Source organism: Lipophrys pholis, assembly GCF_963383615.2.
Source record: "Lipophrys pholis genome assembly, chromosome: 20".
Lineage (NCBI taxonomy): Eukaryota > Metazoa > Chordata > Actinopteri > Blenniiformes > Blenniidae > Lipophrys > Lipophrys pholis.
Window position 1 is genome coordinate 2904500 of NC_137648.1, and position 22200 is coordinate 2926699.

Here is a 22200-nt window from a genome sequence, read left to right on the forward strand (position 1 = left end):
TTTCAATCAATTAACTTGTTCGTTTGGTTTTTTCTGCAGTGAAGCGGATGGCACTGTTGCCTCATTGCAGGTAACATGGGTTTGAACCTCTGCAGGAGGATTTCCATGTGTAGTTTACAAGTTTTTGCTCTGCATGCATGAATTTATTTATTTTTTTTAGGTATTGAGCAATTCAAACACATGTCATGGTTCATGTTTTCTTTTTGAGATTCTGACTGTCTCTGCTTTCGGATTCCTTGACTCCTTGTGTCTGATTGCTCTTCCTGCCCTGATGTGTTTCACCAGTGCCTGACTGTGTCATTGTCTCCACCTGATGGCTCTGGTAAATACGGTAGTGGGCGTCTTCTGTGTGTTCTGGTCGTTGGTTCATTTGGGTTCTGTGTGTCTGGGCTTTTCCCGTGCCTCGTCATTATCTCTTGTGATCTCGAGAAGTTCGTGATTTTGTTTTTTGTTTTTATTTTTTCTGTTGCTGCCAATAAAATGTACTCCTGCTCCACCAACGACGGTGTTTAGGTAAACCCCGAACACAAGCACGTTGGGTTTATATTGGAGTGTTCAGGTTCTGGGGGCTGAACAGTGGTGTAGTGGCACTCTTGCCTCACAGTTGTATGACTCCGGTCTGAATCCAGATTTTAGAACTTTTACTGTAGAGTCTGCAAGGTTTTACTTCTTCAAAGGTACAATTACTCTTCCCACCAAGGTAAATACTGTATACTTGGTCAATTTTTCTGTTGAAAGATTCAGTTTTTTAAGTATTATTGGCATTTTCTCTGGTGCAGAGGCCACTGGAGTTAAGTCTGTATGGATGTTTTCGTGTGAATCACAAGCTATTGAAGCTATTTAGGAGAGAAATATGAACAATTTCTTTCACTATTATAAGATGTATGGCCACAAAGAGTTTATTACCACAAAGATGTACTTAGTTCATATAAAAATGTAAACTATTTTCCAAGATGAGAACATCCAGAGGAACAGTGTCTGAGCTGTAAACTTTATTCCCCCACAGTCTGCTGAGTTCTTTATTATTCAGTCAGCATTCTTCACTGTTTTCTGGCCTTCACACAAGTTAGCAGTTTGTTCATTACTTTTGTCATTTAACCACTGCTTTTTTCCCCCCTTTCTTTTCCTGCCCGCTGGTATCTCAGAAAGATTGAAAGGCCGGCGCAGCGTTGGCACTCCGAAATGATTTACTGTTCAAATAGCCCAGTAATGACATGTCTGATAGAGAAATTAGACTGCAGTCACTTTATGGCTTTAGTGAAATTAAGTCCTTAATTGATGGCAGGGAGGATGAGAAAGTCGTCTTGTCTCAGTACCGTCAATTGACTTTGGGGGAGGAAGTCTAAATTTAGACATTTTGGGCGGAGACAATCCAGATTGTTACAGGATTTGTTTTTGTAGATATCAGTTCTGCACGCAGTCGGTGGGAAACTCTTAAATGCCATTCCCCACTGTCAAATTAATCAACATGTCGGTGTTTGGAAGTCCCCTCATGCAAACTGTGAGACTCATTACTTCTTGTCATGTAACCAGTTTATTACAGAATTTTAAAAGGAATACTTGTGCAGTGGCAATCTGCGTTAAAACCTTAAATCACAGAGCTCGTTCAGAGCCGCTGTGCGGGGTTTGAATGCTGCTCGAACATTCAAGCCTGTTTCTGGCTGTAACGAGTCCTCTGCTCTCCGATTCACTGCTCCCCGCGTGTCCATATACTGCATTTTATCGTGTGCAGTAAACCTCAGATCCCTCGCAAGACGATGTGTCTACATCTGTAAATGTAACACTATACATGTTACATCTCTTATTGTATGCTCTACTTTAAGCTAATTTGCACACATGCAGCAATACAGAAGAATTTGTTTTACAATTAAAGGTATTTTTTTTTTAAAAATACTGTGCAGTGCTACTTTATGATGGGTAGTCATGTAAACGGGGTAATTACCGTATTTTCCAGACTACAAGTCACAACTATGAATAAACGTGATAAATAATTTAAAAATAACATATATGAAACACATTTATTGCTTCATATCCAGATATAACTGCAGCATTGATAGTCCTGGCCCAACAGCTTTTCTTTTAGAAACTTCTGTGAATTTGCTCCTGAGCACTTGCAGTCCTGCTTTAAGCCCACGATTCTTCATTTTCTTCATCGCGGTAACAACTTCTCTGATTGTTTTTTCCCCAGTCCCTTCCCCAGTGAGTTTCTCACACACTCTAAACTCGTCTGATGTGCCGTTCCTGTTTTCTGCTGTACATAAGTGTAAACATTATAACTGTTGCAGGCTGTATATGAATGAATAATAGGAATTTATTTCCAACCAAAGTTAAAACAAATCTTCTAAAACAGAAACTAAACAGAAAATTTAAAAAAAATATATATATTCAGAATGAAGCACAAAGTTGTGAAACTTGTATATTTGTACCCATTATTTACTGTTTGAGTTACTGTTACACATAAATATATAACATTTAACCTTGTTTTTTGCATCCCAAAGTTAATATTTATATTACAATATTAAGCTATTCACAATCCGATATTGCAGCTATTCAAATACCAGCAACAACAGCTTTTCCTCTTTCCAGAACATGTTAAGTGTTTTTACAAACATAAACCACAGAAATGCTTTTTGGTAGTTCAAAACTAGTAATATTTTGACAAACAGGAAATACAGCATTCAATCCAATATCATTTCTTAGCATCACATTAGAAGAATATGCAGTTTTAGAGGGAGGTTGGGGTTGAATAAAAGTGCTATAGAGCTCTTCCCTCCTGTTGCACAACCCTGAACACAGCATTAAATCCTACTTTCAGGGCTGATACAATATGCCTTCTCCCTTCTCCCATTCACACCTTCATGCTGCAAAAGTGCAAAGTGTCAAAGTCTCGCAGGGTCAGTCTAGCAATTAAAGTGGCTGCTCTACTGTATGAGTTAGAGTCCGTCCATGGACATGGGAAAATCCATAGCAACTCCTGTGATTAATGTAGTAACTAGCAACAGCACCTTAGCTACACAGCACCTCAGACACAACACCCGTCAAGTCGGTTCACATCTGTGAAACCTCATATTCAGTCCATAAGAAAAGTTTTTCATTATGTAGGATACAATTAAGGTTGTTATATATATATATAGAAGGCTTTTTTGAACTCAGCACACCCCAATTTGATCTTAACAGAACTGGATGGGTAGAATATGTGAAATGCCAACAAGTCCCAATGCAATCCTCAAAATTTGCTGATGACACTACGACAATAGGACTGATCTCTAACAATGAAAAAGACGAGAGAGAGGAAATTCAATGCTTGGCGAGAAAGTGCTCTGACAAAAACCTGGACAGCAACCACAAGGAGTGAGGAAATGGCAGTACACTTCAGAAGCACACTGATGCTTTGATGCTTTTTCATTTCAAAGTTTTCATGTTCGCCCAGTGTATGCTTTCTCCAGGTACTCCAACATGTGTCTGAGGTTAACAGCTCTTCTTGACTCCACCACCCTGCTTTATTAAAGCTTTAAAAAAATGCTTTAGAAGATGGATGGAAGGATGGTAGGACTATATTGTCTTAAATGGACTTCACCAAAACAGCATATTTTCACTACTTCAAGGAATTTAAGTAAGGACTGCCATTCAAAGATGCTTCAATCAGGTGACAATTTTTTGGATCACTATCTTCTCAAAAGACAATTCCACACATGGACAGAGGGAGATTAAGGGATTGAACCTACGACCGTGTCATGGAAAAAATTACTCACACCACAAACTGTGCCACAGCTGCTCCACGGCACAGTTTTACCACCTCAAGCATGCCATTGTTATTTACATTCATCCATTCACACACCAACAGTGACGACTGCCATTCAAATTGGCCCGACCGCCATCAACAGTGATTCAGACGTGAGTATCTTCCCAACTTTGACATGCCACGCCATGTCATGGACGAGGCAAGATGGGGGATCAAACTGCCAACTTTGGGACTGGAAGACAGAAACAGGGCTGTTGTTCCTACTTTTCCCCCCAAACCATTAAAACATAGTATAGCCACAACCTTGTTTCATTCTGTAAAGGTTTTTTTTTTTTTTTTTTTTTTAATGAAATATCAGTTTTACTCCTTTTTTTTTGTGTTTACCTCTTGAAAATTAAAGGAATAAATAATGTTGAGCCTGTTCTGCTCTTGCAGCTCTGTGGCCTGCCCCATACTTTGAAAATCTCTTTCTGAACACCTATATAGCTTGAAAGTGGATATGGTAAAAGTGGCTGTCATGTGCTGATACCTGAGAACCATAAAGAGATGGATGAAACATTGGGTTTGACGTAAAAGCCTAGAAGTGCTAAATTACACGCTCACGTTAATAGATTGCACTTTCAGTTTGTGTTTTGGAGGTGATCTACTAACAATTCAAACAAGAGTTTGGCTTGGTTCAGACATTGTGCATCACTGCCTACATACTCATGGGTCCCTCACATTGGTGTGGTTATTAATCAACACACCCATTAGAGGACAGTGTACGTCGACGAGGGAAGTTTCTAATCCAAACGTCAATGAAACAGCAAACCAAATTTTGCACATAATGAATGCAAAAGGCGGCTGGAAGCCTCTGACAGTATCGATATTTAGCGTAGGCCGCTTTTAAGACAAATAATTCTTAATGTGGAGATAAAAAGAAAACAAAGCAAACAGACAGAAAATATCAAAAAATAGTCGAAGGGAGCCAGCTGAACAAATTCCATAGCGCTACAAACAGCAGCATTCATAAATGGCGCAAGGTTTTGAGATGCGAATCACATTCCGTCTTAAAAATATAAGAACCCATGTCTGATGTTCAATACCATGTTTTTCACACTCAATAAATGTAATCTTCTGCTACCACTGGTCGACAAGGTTTTGCGTTTCTCAAGAATTCCACAAGATTTTTCTTTTTCCTTTCACCTCCATTACAGATTTTTAATTCTTTCAGCCTCTTCATCCTGACGTTGACAAAAGGCTGCAGTGATGCTTTGCCACCCAAATCTGTCCGAAGCTTTGGTATGCGCTTCAACCATAGAACCATCTTATTCGGCTCTTTGTTAACAGTTCTTAGGTTGTTGGCCCACCTATTTTCCCTTTTCCAGTTGGAGTCAATCTCATGGCAACTTGGGGTAACGTGTCATTGGGCATCCTTTGGCCATGACCAAGCCATCGCAGCCTGTGATTCCTAATTTCAAGAGCCAAATTCAGACTGTCCGTGTCCATCACAATCAGTTAACCACTGGTGTTGTGTTGCCCAGCGCATCATATGCTGCTGCATTTCAACTGTTTGTTGTATAGCTCTGCAGTGTAATGAGTCCAACGTTGTGAAATTCCTGATACTGTCAGAAATGTATTGCAAGGATATGGTCGTGCACGACTTTTAAGCTGTGACGACCAGTATCATCACGATTGTCCGTCTTCTGTCCGATACGGCTGGAATCGCAAAGTGTGTAGTTGCTTTAAGATGACCAAAAAAACACAGATTTTAGCCGCCTTAAGTCACCTGCACTTCTCCACAGTGTGCTTGAAGCCCTCTGACACTCTGGGCGATGGATTTGGAAGCGGTGCCAGAGGTCTGCAGCAAATGCTCTTTATTCAATGCACCGTGATCACCGGGGGCACTGGATTTGTACACTGAGTAGATCTTCCTGTATTAAAATGGATTTCCCGAAAGTGAGCCAGCAAACATTACGCCACACAAGCTGTCGTTAAACAACGCCGCCGCTTCAGGCGCGGATCGCCACATTTGAATTGCAGGTATCGCACCATCTCAGCCTCCCTGGAGGGAGCGAATAAACATGCAAATGGACAAACAGCTTTTAATCCCACTGAAAACTGTGTCGCGGACACATTTTCCAAGGTTATGGCTCCGGATCCCTCAATATGTCTGTGAGAGCTCCAACACCTGCACCGTGGTATGCTAATGCAGCCGTGCCTTCTCATGTACAGTATGTGGCGCCGCATGTACACGTTTGTCTGCATGTTTCACTGGGAATTTATTGTGGATTTACCTATTGTCTCACATAATCTTCTGTTTTGCAGATGGGATGTGCAAACCCCTTCAATGCCTCTGCGTCTGTGTATTTGTGTGTGCCTCTCTTCCCCCTGTAACGGCAGACTGGGAAACAGACGATCATCCTTTGAACCCATTACTCAGCCTGATCCTCTTATCATAACCAACCTTCCCGAGTCTCTAATTTGGGGTCTGCCAAACTCTGCTCTGCGCACAATGTGGCTTTCGTCTCTGTCCTGCTGGGTTTTTTTTCCCGTTTTTCTTTTTTCTCTTGCATGCGTTTGCGAGGGAGTGCAGTCAGAAGAGAAAGAAAGTGACAGAGAGAGGGAGAGAGAGGGAGGCTGTCTGCACACATTTGTACACCTGTCTCTTGGGATATTCCACCATTCTGAAATAAGACAAGTCCGTGGGCGGGTCAGTACTCAGGGAACTCATAAAGGCTTCATCTCTACATACCCCCTCCTCGACACCTGCTAATATCACACCGCCGTATGGGCAGGGAGCACATGTTGTTCGGTGAATTACGCCGTCGAGGAGGGAGGTCGAGGTTTGGTCAGCTCACAATGGCTGCGTGTGGGGGATTGACCACAATGCCTCATTGTTGTGAGGGCAACATATCAAACACGGCAAGGAAAACAAAAGCAGAGAAAGATGCATTCCCAGCATCCATCAAGGGAAAGCCCGATGTAAACAAATAACCGTCTTCATTTACATCACAACTGCTTGCTGATTCTCTCCGTTATTCCATTAGTGTCAATGAGAAGGTCACTTTATAATGATCCAAGGCTTCCAGTGCGGCCACCGCACCAGCCTCACATGTTCATGGATGATGGGAGCGCTCACACTAAGCAGGGAATCAATTACTCAGCTGCAGATTTAGTTTTTTTCTTCTTTTGGGTCGGGGATCAAAGGATCACACACCTTTGTCTGCTGGGGCATGTGCTAAAAATGTACCAGCTAACAGGAAAAAAACCTCAGTCTGATGCATCAATGGAGAAAAAAAATCATGCAGATTTGCAGTCTTACATCAGAAACAGGCTGAAAGGCACAAAAAATACAACAGAAATGGCTTTAGTTTTGCAATCAGGTGAAATATACCCTGCAATGAGTGACAAAAACAGACATTTCTGCAAAGGAGGCAGGATTTCTTGAGAAAGGCCACAGGAAACTTGCAATTTATGGTTAGCTTGAGTTATTTGTTTTGTTATGGGAGTTTGTGGGATATTGAGATATCCATGCACAGGGTAATGTGCAATTTGCAGCCAATGAGTCCGAGTCTTTATTGGACAAGGGACCATATTTGGTAACAGCCATGTGTTTTTCCTGCAATTTCAAAGTAGTTCTCCACCATAATGTGTCTTTTTGCTGGCGCAGGATTTCCATACTTCTGCTTCACACGTCTCATAATAACACAAGACTTTTGTCTTTTGCTCAATTTCCATCATACTTGATGATATGCACATGAAACTAGTGCAAGTTACAATGTGCCCATTTTCAAATTTTTGCCCAATGAGTCCCAGAACTTCAGACAGACATTTTCAGGAAATTAGTTAACACCATTGCTCCTGAGAGGAGCAGAGGGCATCCAACCTTGTTCGCTTTGCTGTTCAAGGTCGCGTCTGGAGCTTCGTTTGTGCATGCTGGTGAGAGTGGGAGAGGAGAGCCACGTCATCAGCAAAGTCTTGATCATGAAGTTGGGATGCCAGGTCTTGCAGTCTGTAATGGTCCTCATTATCCAGTCCAGTTTAAAGGATATATGACATTAAGTATGTCCATTTTTGGTGGAATGTTGCTCAAATATATTGGGTACTATGCAAAATAAAGTTGAAATGAGTTGAATTTAAAATCAAACCGTGTATAATTTAAAAAAATAATTATTTTCTCGGACTGACAAATCCTGACATATAGTAGATAACATACATTTTTAAAGTATTTCAATAAATGCCAAATTTGAAGAAAAAAAAATGCTACTTAATATAAACACCCATAAAAAAAACCCTCATTTAATTCAACTATTTAAGTGATGACGGAAATATTTTGGGTCAACACGAAATCCAAACTGAAGCACATGTTTGGGCAAAAGAAAAAAAAAGAAGAAAAAATAGGATCATTTGGTCCACACATGAGAAAACCATTTAGAAAAATCCTCACTTTCTAGCATTTACATCCACATTCCCTCCTCCTGCTCCACATTGCAGATATTTCATGGCTTTTGCATTATGCAAACTTTGCATTCCTCGGCTGTGCCTTCTTTTTTCCACCGCCTTGAATCTCAACACCACTGACAACAAATGGCATTTAAACTCACCACAGGGGGTCGAAAAAAAGGGATGGAGGGATGCAGAGCGTGAAGGTTCGTGTGTCTGCCGCAGAGGGTTTTTTTTTTTTTTTCTCTCCAAGAGAACGTGATGCTTCTCAGACGTGCGCGGATAACACACCTCTGAATTAGAATACGTTATCGCCTTCTTAACGGGTCACGCGGCGCGGGCCCGACTGCTGCCAGCTGTTTCACTGATGTCGGCATGATGCGTTTTAATAGAGCGCTGGCAGGTGTTCAAGCACGAGAGAGGCAACACTTTGTAAACTGTTGGAAACGGTTGCGCCCGCCCGGCTGGACGGTGATGCTCCGTGTCACCGGAGGGATTAAAACAGGCGAGCGGATCAATGCGAGGCAGCTTCTTCTGTACTCATGGGTTTCATTATCACGGTCAAATGCTGGAGTTGGAAGGGAATCAGCCAAATGTTAATTCAGTTTAAAAATAAATCTATAAATACTAAGAATGCACCGATACCCCTTTTTTTATTGATGAGTACCAACCTTCATCTACCTTACGACACTGAGTACAAATACGAATACTTAGTTATTGCCATAAAGCCTAATTCATAATCTATACACAATATGCGAAGACTATGGATTGCCACAAATCTCCTACAGCCTTGAATGCTCCAGTATACTACTGCGTCTGCAGTACCTAGCATAGCGCACTGTGTAGCGTCTATCCACGTCCTGCCCTGTGCATACTGTAGACGCAGTAGTAGCCTTGAGAAACTCTGCTTGTCTAAATATCTCTGGTGATTAAGTTGCTGGTGTTGTACGGACTAGCATTCACCTCCACTTGATATTTTGGCAAAACAAAATTGATAGTATGTCTTACTTTTGTCATTCTTGATAATATTAAAGAATCTGCAAGCCGTGAACATCGCTCTTACTCTCTTGCCTTGACGATGTTGCCGATGGATGACGTTGCGTAATACTGACAGGGTTGTATCTGGGATCTGTATTGATCATGAGTACTCCATGCAGTATCTGACTCGATACCCAATACTGGTATCGGTGCATCCCCTGTTAAGAGGCGAATGGCTCAAATCACGGCAGCTTCTTCTGTACTCCCAACTTTCATTATCATTTTCAAAAGTTGGAGTTGGAAGGGAATTAGTCAAATGTTCAGTTTAAAAATAAATCTATTAAGTATTTTTTTTGTTCAAGCCTGCCATGATTTCAAAAGCACCTTTTAAAGTAGAATCCATAATGAGACTATACTGAGAGTCTTTTATTCTCTGCACATGCAGCTCTCATAAATGCACATTACCCACCCACAGTCGTTGGGTTTAATGCTTTCCAAAGAGAATTGATATCACGCTCCAACTCCGCACAGTTCAGGCCGTGGGTGCGAGGAACGGGCTCCGTTCTGTTCATGTGTCCGGGACCTGATGGATTTACAAGTCTTTGGCCTGGGGAGCGGGTCGGGACAGAGCTCAGACTGCAAACAAACCAGGGAAAATGCTTGCTAATGGGGTCATTTTCACTTGTACACATAAATAACGCAAGTACATTATGAGAGCTGACATTAAGAATGATGAGGGGTTTCCTGACTGACATTTCTGTGTGGAGGTTGATAGGCTACAACTCAGTGTCTTAACCAAGTCCAGAGTTCATATAATGGGAATTACAATAAAATAAAAACGACACCAGGGTATGTTTTTCGTTCAACAGAATTGTTCGGCGTATATTTATCTGTTTCTATGTCTGTTAGCAAGATTACGTTAAAAGTACTGCACTGATTTTGTCGAAATTTCCGTATTTTGGATATTAGGCTATGGAAGAGTCCATAAAGTTTTGGAGGTGATCCAAATCTGGATTCTGAATCAGGATTTTTTATTTTTATAGGCCTTTAAGGATTCCATCAAAACTACATGAACCTTTGGTGGACATCAAAAAACTCTGATTGCTCTTGTTGTTGAATGAAATCGCCGTAGTATTATTAGTAATAGTATCACAGTTATTGTTTATACTATTAGTATTATTGCTGTTATTATTGTATTACGTTAGTAGTTGTATAATAATTGCTGTACTATGATTTCTGTACTTATTGGTAGTATTATCAGAAGTAGCTCGTTCATCATAGTCGCTCACACAGAGGAGGTCTCCAAAGCAAATACATATATTCTATTGTACAAATCCATTATGAGCACACTAGCGCAACAAAGTTGTTCTGAAGTTATGAGCAACAATGGTAATCCACATTTACTGTGATTGCTCGCTGTCCAATTCTGAGCACGCCCCTCAACGGTGAAGTGGTTTTATTATGGAAATAAAGTGACTCAAATGTCACTCGGACATCCTTTAAAAAGCGAATTTAATGTTTAAATGTAATTGCAAAAGTCCTAGCTGATGCATAACACATCCTATGTTTAGCAGATTAGCATTTCACTGGCTCAACCGCTTTCTCTCTCCCTTTAATTTCAGCGCTTTCCAGTCATTTTTCTTCAGCTCTGGCAGCTGTGGTTCTCCCCTTGAAAATGAGACGATAGATCTCTAAGGGTTTATCCTTGGAGTCATAAATTTTTCTAATAGCACTCGCGCTCCGGTGCCACTTGTAATATTGCTAATGCTGTACAAAAGGAAAAAGAGAAAAAAGTTGAAATTGAACGAGACACTTTTGCTGCACGGTTCAATAAAAGGGAAGTTCAACCAAAATAGCCAAGACCCAAAGCTCTGCGTCACCGTACTGATCCATTGAGCCAAAAAGAAGTTGTATGGCATAATATATTAACCCTGACATGCTGAGTGAATGCTTTTAATAGCACATATGATCAGAAGGAAGGCGCTCTGCCGCTGCTCTCAGCGGTGCTTTAAGGCATGGACAGCAAGGACTCAAGCAGAGAGCAACATCACACAAGTGAAAGATCACAGGTTTGGTCTTTGCATGAACTCGGCTTCGTGCTGACTGTGTAGCACAACACAGTTAGCTGTCACTCCTTTGATTTATTCCAATATTATTTATTTTTTTATTAAAAAATAACCTCCGTCACCTGAAGATTGGTGTTTGATAAGGCGCACGCTAAAGGTTCTGGGTGGTAATATGGAGTGACGGTGTGGAGCGAAGTGCTGAGACACCTCCGCCCAGTCACACTTCTGATTTCTTTTTTTTTTTTTTACAGGTATGCAAAGTTGATCAGGTTTTTTTTTTTTTTTTTTCCCCCTGTCGAGTTACACGCCCTTACCTCCAGATTCAGTTAGGCGTGATGTCGTTTCTATTTTTAAATACCAGGCACAGAGTCGACGGATGGATCCTATAGTACCTGTTTTATTGATCTTTCACAGCTCAAAGTTTTGGACTGAATATAGACGGGTTCTGAATCATCAAACAACAAAAGTGCAGCATTGTCCTCACCAATGACGATATGTCCTCAAAAAACACGCTCTACTCAGATACCCTCCTTCGACTAATTGCTTTACAGTTCCACAAGAGAAAAATCGTATGTATGATAAATAAACACAGGAACATGTCACTGGTTTTCTTTGACATTGTGCAAAGCTTTACTTCCCAGTTAATACAAAGGCAAAACTTCCGTATTGTGTAAATTTCCACTGCACTAATTCCATCAGTCTCATACAAGACTTTCTACTCTACTGCTCTCAAGAAGTTGTCATTATGCAATTAATTTCACTTCTTTCACAGTTTTTCTTTTATTATTAGCGTTGAGCTATGAGGCTGTATTGGCATTAGCAGGTCATTACTCAAGATGAGGCTGTTTCCTGTCCTGTTGTCCCCTAATCCAGTGGACTCTAATGTTGCCCCCTTTAGGACAGGTCAGAGCTTCCAAATTCTTGAAGTGAAGCCAATAGCACACACTCACTCTCCTTCAAGCAATGCTCTGCTCTAGATTCCAGAAAGTGTCTTTTTTACGGTTTTCTTTTACAAATGCTGATTTATTTGAGTTGATACCAGTGGAGGAAAAGACTACCTGAATACAACTACTGTCCTTTTTAAGAACATTAATGTTTTATTGATGTAAGTGGTTTGTAATTGACATCAATGGTGACCTATCGATCATGGCCGTGGGTCCATGAGCAAGGCACTCAAGAATCAGCATCATTTATTTGGCTTCTATATAACGTCTGCTCAGAAAAGGCTTCCAACAACAGCAACAAAATATACTAGTGCCCTATCAAGAATGCAGATCACAGGATCGTTTGTAGGGACCCCAGAAGGATTCAGCTGCAACGCACCACCACAGAATAGGTGTTTAGGCTTGCACAGCAAAAAGTTGTAACTCTGCAAAAGTCCGGCTTGTAGTAAAAACACTACAAAATACAGTTTTGAGCACATAATTATTAAGTTAAAGTCATTCGCTCAGTATTTCAAGAGTTTATGCACCATTCCCACACAAAAATTGCTGACCGATGTACTGCGGGAATATTAACCCATCAAAACCATATACTGTAACAAACTGCTCTTTATTAAGAAAAATGATAATGTAGATCAGGGATCAACCCATGCTTCAGGCCAACACAGCTGTTCTAGTTTTCCATGTGGTCCCTTGAGAGAACCGATTTCACACCACTGTCCAGACACCAGCTGGTCAAAGCAGATGTTCTTCACTCTTTTTAAATGTGTACAGTTGTTTTCTCTTTCTTGTTCGACTGTCACAATCACTTCCATTTGAACAGAAAACAATTTAAGTTAGTTAGTTAGTTAGTCAGTTAGTTAGCTTTTCCAGGTACTCTATTTTCTTACCACTGTCCAAATACATGCATGTGAAATTAGGCTGATTGATGACGATTGATGACTCTAAATTGATCCTCGGTGTGAATCTGAATGGGAGTGTTCCGTCCAGTGATGATCTGGTGATTATACAAGCCTTCTGATCACTGTTACCTGGGAAGGCTGCAGCCCCCATGCAGCACCCCTGCAGTCACGTGTTGAATGAAAGCAGCATTGCAAAGGACAATGGTGTAGTCGGCTTGAGGAGCTTTCTGTATGGATTTTACAAGCCACCTTGCATGTGCATGGTTTTTCCTCTCTGTACTTCAGTTTCCGCCCCAAATCCATAGACATGTATGTGAGGTTTGCTTCACTGGGGACTTTAAATTGCTTAGTGATGTGAATATGAGTGTGTGTGGGGTAGCCCAGTCAAAGACTGGAAACAGATCCAGAATGGTTTCTGCAAGTCGGCGTCCCCTCCTGCAGCTCTGTGTTGACTGAAAGTGGATTTGCATTGAAAAGAAGCGTAAATGCAAACGTCGTAGGACAGTAGTGTAAATGTAAATGGATTTTCACCGCAAATGTTTTTCCTTCACTGCCACAGGAGCCTTTAAAGCACTTGATGTTGTTTGTGCCGTTCAAGATGCTCAATCGATCTATTGGGACCAATTCAGGATTCAGTGTCTTTCTCAAGGACACTTTGACATATGGGCAGGGGGGAGATGGGGGATCAAACCGTCAACATTCTGACTGAGCGGTGTAGTGGTATAGTGGTTAGTGCATCAAAGTGAAACAGACCCTGGTTCCCTATTCAACCTGGGGTGAGGATGACGGTCTTTGTTGGGTTTGAGTTTTCTTTGGGTTCATGCCTTTTAGATTAGGTTCATTGTTTTTACTATAGGTGTTATTGTGGGTGTTGTTGTCGCCATGCGATGGACAGACAACCAGAATTGTCTCGAGCCTTTTGGAGCCCAATGTTGAATAAAGCAGTTTTAGAATAAGGATGGACAGAGAACCTAACACATATACTTGAATGCTTGTATTCATACCCGTTTGAGAATGATGATCCCCTCCTGGTTGTGTTCATTGGTGGTGATATCAAACATGGCACCTCCGTCGCCTGGCACGATGGTGTACTCCACTTCTGCGTTTCTCCCAATGTCCAAGTCGTGGGCTTTGATTCTGCCGACAGCCGAGCCCACTGCAGAAGATTCGGGGACTCTCAGGTGAAAGAAACCTGTCAACACACATTATCAGACCGGACTCAGGCGGGTTTTTCTTATCACGGTGGCTCGACAGTGCGTGGAAACACTGAGCCCTTCACATCCTCCCATCCTTTATGAATTCTCACGTCTTATCCACCCACAGGCAAAGGAGTTGATTTTCTCGCTGTGAAGTCAGGCCCGTAGCTATAGGCGTGATATTATTCAATTTATGACATGTTTGGACATCAAGGCTGCTCGGCTCCTTGTAATTGGCTGGCTCAAAAAACCTGTAAGACCAACAAACACGGGAGTCCAGTGGCTTTGATACCCACCAACGGGAGAAATCACTGCCAAGGACTTGGAGAGAAATCTTCAAACACATAAACACCAACTGATTGATTATCGCTTACACTTGACAGACGATGGGATTTACTCATCTTGTGGGCTTCCTCTGGATTAATTTCTGCTTTTATCAAAGGATGAAAATACTGTCACGGTATGGTTTTGGGACCTGTTGCTGGGTGTTCCAGTCTAATGACTCTGCTTTTGTCTTGAAAATTCTTGCCTTTCTTTAAAAGGTCATCAGATCAAAGAGATTAAACAATACTTTGGAAAACTATGTTATCTCTAACCATTACTCAATATTTGTAAAAAAAACAAACAAAAGAAAAACACAACGGCTCAGGAATGAGCCATAAATGCTACTAATCACACCTCGCATCTGGCAAACAGGACTCGATGTTGTATCGATCATAACACAGTTTTTCTTTTCATTTCGGAAAATTCCTGGCATGCCTCTCAGCATTGGGAAAAAAAAAGAAAGAAGCCAAGTCTGGTTCAAGAACACATTTCTTCTTTTTCTTGTCTGTTTTTGAAGGATTTATTTGACCTTTGACTAAGAAATACATTCGAGCTTCAGAAAAGACCTCAAGAGAAATTGAGAGTTTTTCTTCCGATGATAGAGCAGAAATAAGTTAAAATATACTATTTCCATAGAACGCTGCCAAATATATATATATTCTAAAATGTATAAATGGTACAAATGCTTAACATTGTTGATGAATAGGAAAAATATTTCCTATTCGGAAAATAACACCAGAGACAATTTACATGAAACCTGTATGAACTGGCTGAAACATGTTGTCACCAAGAGTAAAATTATTAAACACAACATTTATTTTTTTGCTTTAATTTATTCAAACATGATCACATCGATACAAAGCAGGTATAATATTTGTTTTCACAATGTGTGAAAGAGTCACACAAAGAAAACTAATTAAACCCTGATTCCATACTCTCCCGAGACTTGGTAGTTTTATAGTTTCGAGTCACAGTAAAAACAATCCAACTACAGATGTTTGTAGCATATTGTTCTCTGTGTACATGTGTGTGTGGTTTCATTACAAAAACAAACGGCACCAACTCGTGGCCCGACATGCCAGCTCCATTGTTTTCAGCGTTTTTACCATTTTTGTGATGGTAGACATCGCTTTTAAAATGTTGCTGTGTAAACGCAAGGTTGTTGTGTAAATGGGTCCTAAAGCCAAATAATTAAGTGAATTAAAGTTTTTGAGGCAGCTGATGCTTCAACTGAGATAAGGACATTACTTTTTTGGTACTTTTGACAGGACTTCCTGTGTGTCGGTTCATAGCAGCAGAGGGTAACATCTCTCTGGGTTTTATGTGTCTACTTGCGTCAGAAAGCAAAGTGGGACGCTTTTCCCAGCACGATATCTTAAAAGTCTCCTTTTCATTTTTGATACGAAATCATTCTAAATAGAATTAAAAGTAGGGTTGAACTAAGAACTATTGAAAACACATTTCAGAAGGTAAAAGGCATAGATATTTATCAAAATTACAAAATAAGCTTTAGTGAAAAACTACAAAGTTATGACAGCTACAGACTTTACATAAAGATGGGAACGGGAAATGTTTAGACTTTTTGACAAGAGGTCATACTTTCATATTATCTTTACATTATTGGAGCTCAAGTGGTCAAAAAACATGTTTCCAACCTCAAACTAAGCCACTTAACTTTTACTCTTGAATGCAGGAGAGCATTTCTGTTGTGCTTTGAATTCTAAACAGCAGAAAAAAGTAAGTAAATGTGTATTTGGTAGATTATTTTTTTGTTTTAACTGTGCCGCAGTTGGAAAGCCTGTTTTTTTCCCTTGTAAATGTTCCCAGATTTGGAAGGTACGGGCATTTTTCATCTTTGTTGCTCGTTCTACCAGTCTCTTCCAAGTGTAGGAACATTCAAATGGAAAGTAAACAGACTTTCTAACTATATAAGAAGCACTGTTGCAACATGGATTAAACACAGACTTCTTCTACTTTGTAAGAGTTTTTAAATGCTGCATTGTTGAAGCAAAGGAGAAAAAGACCCAACCAAATTCAAATACTTTTTGTGTGATGCTGAGACTTTATATTTGATTTTTAATCAAAGAAAGCCCAATTCATGTCTTGTGAAGTTGTTATATTTTCCATAAGCATGTCAGTATATTTGAAAATCACAGTTTTGGGCAATTATGCAGTTTGGTTTAATTTTCTGATTTATGATATGTGAAATATGTGACCCCAGATTATATAGTACAGCTCTGATTTACTCTACAACTGTTTTACTTGATTTATTTCTCCATTACTGCACGATGAATCGGTTCATCGTCAACATTGATCCAGTGAAGAAACATGCGGTGGAACAAGCACAGCGGCATCAATAATCAGCTACTTTCAAAGGCGTTTTAAAAGTCACTGTAGGTTTGCGTCCTTTTTCCTGGAAAGGACAAGAACTCTTTTTTTTGTTGGCTCTCGAGCCAAAAAGCGGGTTATTAGGAGAAACAGCTGGCGCATAGGGCCGTGTCAGGAGGTTAACAACCTGCTCGGATAATTGAGCCAGGCCAGATGCAGGTGCGTTACGCTTCTATTGCAGCTGCAGGGTTTATAAAGGGATCAAAAATACATAATCTGATCCATATTATACCGTCATAGGGCATTCATTAAACAGTGATATTGAAGGCTATTTTAAAACTTTCTGTTTAAAATCTACTGGAAACTCTAAAAATGACCAAATGTATCCAATCTGGATGATTGAAATGTGGTAATTTCTCACAGGATTTCCATCACAATGTCCTTTCTTTTTTATGTGATTGTCACATATGTGACCAGTCTCATAAAAAATATGTTTTTGCAACAGATATTAACCAGTTTCATGTAATCAGTTCATTATTTGTTCAGTATGGGATCGGTATGTACTATTTTTAAGTTAAACAGATTGACTTGGTGCACCACTTTGCCAAAGCAAAATATCAATGTTTGTTCTCACATGGAGTCTAATAAATAATTAAATATTATCTGAAACAAATCAAGAAGTCTTACCAATTGGCTTCTTTTTTATTGTAAAACTAGGCAAACATGTATTCTCCGACCAGCATTTACTCGCTCATTCAACAACATAACATAAATGTAATAACTGAATGATTGTTTTCAGACAAAAGGCCTCGAGTATTTTTTATTTGGGATATTTCTTTTAACCTCCTAAGCCCAAATCTTGCTGTTTTTAAAATGCCTTGCAAAAGCTGCAAACATATCCCTTGGATATTTAGGATGTTTTTAATATTGGACAGGTTGTTTGTTATAAAAAAAAAAGAAAAAAGTATCGTAATAATTGAGGATTATTTATCGTGGTCTGGAACTTTTTAGATTTAGTTTCTATGAATTAGAAAGTGCTAAAAATGAGACATCAGCAGCTTCGGCTACTTCCAAATACGAGCTGGACTGGAGACGTGAATCGAGTGCGACACACGTTTCTACAACATGTTGAGTATCGTTCAAATCGCAAGCGAATATCAGGCAAGTGCAAAACAAAAAACCCGAGCAAATGCTGAGCGAGTATCGTGTGACTTTCATGTCAGTCTCGTGCAAAACTCAAGCAAATGTTGATTATCGTGCAAATCTTGACCAAAAAGTGAGTGAGTATTGCGTGAGTATTGTCCAGGTTTCAAATGACGATCATGCAGATCTGGAGACAAATACCAAGTGAGGATCATACACATAATGTGCAAATCTGAAAGAGGTATCGAGTGAATGTCAACCGAGTAGTATGTGACTATTGTGCAAAATTAGAGGCTGTATCAAGCAAACCTTGAGCAAATGTCATATGACTATCATACAAATAATGTTCAAATGTTGAGCGAGTATCGGGTGAACTCACCGTTCACCGTGAAGTATCAGGCGAATGTTGAATAAATATTGAACGAATGACGAGTGAAGGTTGTGCGAGTTTCCATTGAGTATCGCGCAAACCTCGAGTGAATCTTAAGCGAATCTTGAGAAAGTTTCTTGTGAATTTCAAGTGATTAACATACAAATTCTCTGTAAATGTCTGGAGGGTTTAGCCAAAAAAAAAAAAAAACATGCCGCAAAATTGCACACAACAACCTGAATGATTTTTATGACTTTTAAATCTGTGTTCGTAGAAACGGTTCACATCGTTGCTACCATCAGGCCGTCTGTTCAGTTTACCAACGATCCAACAGGCACAAGAACTCTTCTGTTCCAACGGCCATTGTTCGGCTCAATAATAGGTTTGTCAATACTTGTATTGTGAGAACGCTGTCTTTATATCCATGCTCTACTGCTAGCTGGAATACAAATTGGCCTTCTGGGACAATATGGTTCAGCTTGACCTTGACTATTGTGCGAATGGCGAGCGAACATCGTACGGATTTCAAATGTCTTGTGAAACTGAAGCAAATGTAATGTTAGTAACTACAAAGTTCCTTAAAGATCATACATACGTATGTCTGAAGGGCATCATGTGGATATCGATTGAATATCTTGTAAATGTTGAGCAAACGTAAACGAATTTTGTATGTTTGTATGTCCAAAACATATTCTTTTTTGTTGGGTTTCTCTCTGTTAAAAGCACCTAGAAATGATTGTGTTGTATGAGGTGCTATATAAATAAAGTTGAAATGAATTGAATATTCCTTTTTAAAATGTTAATATTATTTTGCTATATTTACAAAACCTATATGTCAAATATCAGAACTATAACAGTATATGTTTTTGTCCAAATTTAAAGTTTTTTTTTTTTTTTTAAGGTTTAGAGGTTTAAGTCACTTAATCCACTTGACATTTTTTTTTTTGCTGTTTTTTTGTAAATGTAAATCCTTTTCTTTTAAGGTGTTTTAGCAGTTTTGACTTTTAGTTATTGCATTTAAGTTACTGGCTGTTTTTCCGATTTACATTTGGTTTTAGATAGTCTCATCTATTTGTACACATTTTCATCTTTTTCTCTCCATTTTTACAGTGAGATTGTTTCCAATTTTAGATATCCTGATTTTTTTTAAGGTATTTTTGGTGGTTTTATGTATTTTAACAATATTTTTTCTTTTTTAAGCCTTTTTAGCTGCTGCTTAAGCTTTTAAATATGACTTTTGTTGTTGTTGTTGCTCTCTACACATCCAACATACAGTTCAACCAAAAATGTCCACAGTAAAAGCAAAGACCATGCAGTCATTTATAATTCTACAAAGGTTCAAGGAGGCCACGACAAAAATGGGGATTTAATCCCTTAAATATGAATTCCGACCCTATTCGGACCAATTCTTCACATTTTATTCTTCTAATACACAAATGACCAATTCAGCCAGACCCCAAGTGAAAATTATCCCAGATTTGTGTAATTTTTCACACTTCAGTAACCTAAATGTGTTGTCACAGCCTGGTGAAGTCGGGCTTGAGCCCTTTGTAAAAAAAAAGAAGAAAAGAAATAAAAAACAGAAAGACAAAGAGAGGATTTGGGACAGAGGAGGGCAGAGGAGCTTCCATCCTCGGCCCAAACCTCTCTGCTGTGACAGCATTATGGAAATATCATCTTTTCCTCAAAGCCGCAGGAGCTTGACCGTCTCACCGGTCATATTTACATTCAGAGGAGTCCTCTTGGCGTCCCTTTAAAATACCAATTTTGTATATTTTATGATCACTTTGCATTACTTTCACACACATTTTGCACACAGCTGAATATGTATATAAAAAAAGCTTTCACAGATTGATGATTTACCAGATTTTTTATTTATTTATGTTTTTTTGCATGACCTGCTGAACCGTTACAATCACATTAATCTGGTTTAGCAGCTTATATCAAAATAACACAGCGTTTAAATACACCGGCTCTCTCCCCGGCGCCGCACCAGCCAAGCTCAGATCGTCTAAATATAGAAATATGGAGCCACCGGCTACACGTAGCAGTAGTAGATGCAATCACGCTAAATAAACAGGCCGTTGCTTACGACAGCGCGTAATGACAAATAATGAAGACCAATTAGGATGAGTGAATATAATGAATGCCCCCCCCCCACCACCACCCTCGCCTCCACCCACCCTGCTGTAATCCTGTTTATTCCCTTCTTATAAGGAAAGATTTTTCAGGTCAGACACAAAGTCACGAATGGCTTCAAGACTCACTTTTGGAGAACCGGGGCGGGTTGTCGTTGACGTCACTCAGGGTGATGTTGACGGTGGTGGTCCCAGCCAGACCCCCCAGCTGGCCCCCCATGTCCTTGGCCTGGATGAGTACCTGGTACTTCTCCTTCACCTCTCTGTCCATGTTGGGCAGCGCTGTCTTTATAACCCCTGGCGAGCGGAGAGATGGATGAGAAATACGGATAATAAAGAAGAAGAATAGAGGAAGACGAGGAGGCATAAAAAGACAAAGAGGGAGAAGAAATACATCTCATGCCAGAAGTACAATTTAGTCCAAAAAGCGCTCAATATATTTCTGACTTAAGGAGCCGGCTCTGCACATGTGCCTCCGTCCAAGGCTGAAATAGAGGTCATCGCACAAACTGGAAACACTTGACATTCAATAGGGAGCTCTGGTGAAGCCATATAATGATTCACTTGAGGATCAGAGACCCTGAGATCAGAGAGCGTTTGTACTGCAGATTAATAGCTGGGTCAGTGGGAGGGTGGAAGAAAAAAAGAAGAAGAAGCATAGGTGCACCTTTCCCTTCCCCTTATTTGATTTATTCAGAGAGGATGTCACATTTGATCCACAAACCCCAAAATCATGGGAAAATCCCCCAAAAATGCAAGACTGTGGTTATGTTTTTTAAAGAGAAATGAGCCTCTCTCTCATCTTTCTATGAAATACATAGCAATTCATGGACATTGTCGCTGCCCTCCCTCCTCCTCCTCCTCCTCTCGTCCTCCTCCTCCCTTCGCTCACCTTTTACCTCCCAGTGTTTGTTCCCCTTGTTTGTGTGCGTTTGGAGATAGCTACAACCCCAGCAGGGCAAACATTTGCTACTACAGTTTGCTTTTTTTTTTTCCCCCCGTCTCCTCGTTCCCACAGACTCAGTGTGAAATACAGTCACAGTATGTGCTCTGTAATGCTCTGGGATGAGCAGCATAATCAGCGACAGATTCCACCGTATCTGGCTGTGTGATATGTATGAACCTATTTTCATACGCTTTGAACTGTCCCGGATAGGAAGCCAACAGCAGCCCACCGCCGGCAAACACTGGCGCCGCAAAGGCATTTCAGATTTAGAGCCGCCGTCTGCCACCGCCGAACCTTTTTACTGCCATTCCTTTCCACCCGCTCTCCTAGGGATACCATCCACCTTCCGCCATTGAATGTGCCTGTATAAATAAGTTGGAAATGGCCGACGGTGTAAACGTAGCTATCGCAGACGCTATTGTGTTATTTGTCTTGGTGTAATCTGGGTTTAAAACCACCCCGCAGTAGCAGTTTGCAGACTACCTCTGCACAAAACTGTCACTTTATGGGGGTACTTGTCAGCTTGATTCACTGCAAAATGTGGGGACAGTTCCCAGCTGCCATATTTAGAGGCGCTGTACTGACACCTATTGTTTTTGTTTAACAGACAAGAGAAGGTCAACATGCTGACAAAACTTCTGAGGAACATTCTCTTGGGAGCAGGTTCTTGTTGTTTGTTGTGACTTTGCCGTTTTTACAAA

At 40.3% G+C, this 22200-nt stretch overlaps 1 protein-coding gene across 1 annotated transcript in view; it reads right to left on the reverse strand.

Moving 5' to 3' along the window:
* LOC308125735 (cadherin-12-like) overlaps positions 1–22200 on the reverse strand; it is a 160091-nt gene that overhangs the window by 36835 nt on the left and 101056 nt on the right. The window contains exons 5-6 of the mRNA XM_080489695.1: positions 20683–20850; positions 14059–14246 (exon numbers count right to left, since the gene is read on the reverse strand). Coding sequence (XP_080345821.1) covers positions 14059–14246; positions 20683–20850 — 356 coding nt within the window. The remainder of the gene's footprint in view (positions 1–14058; positions 14247–20682; positions 20851–22200) is intronic.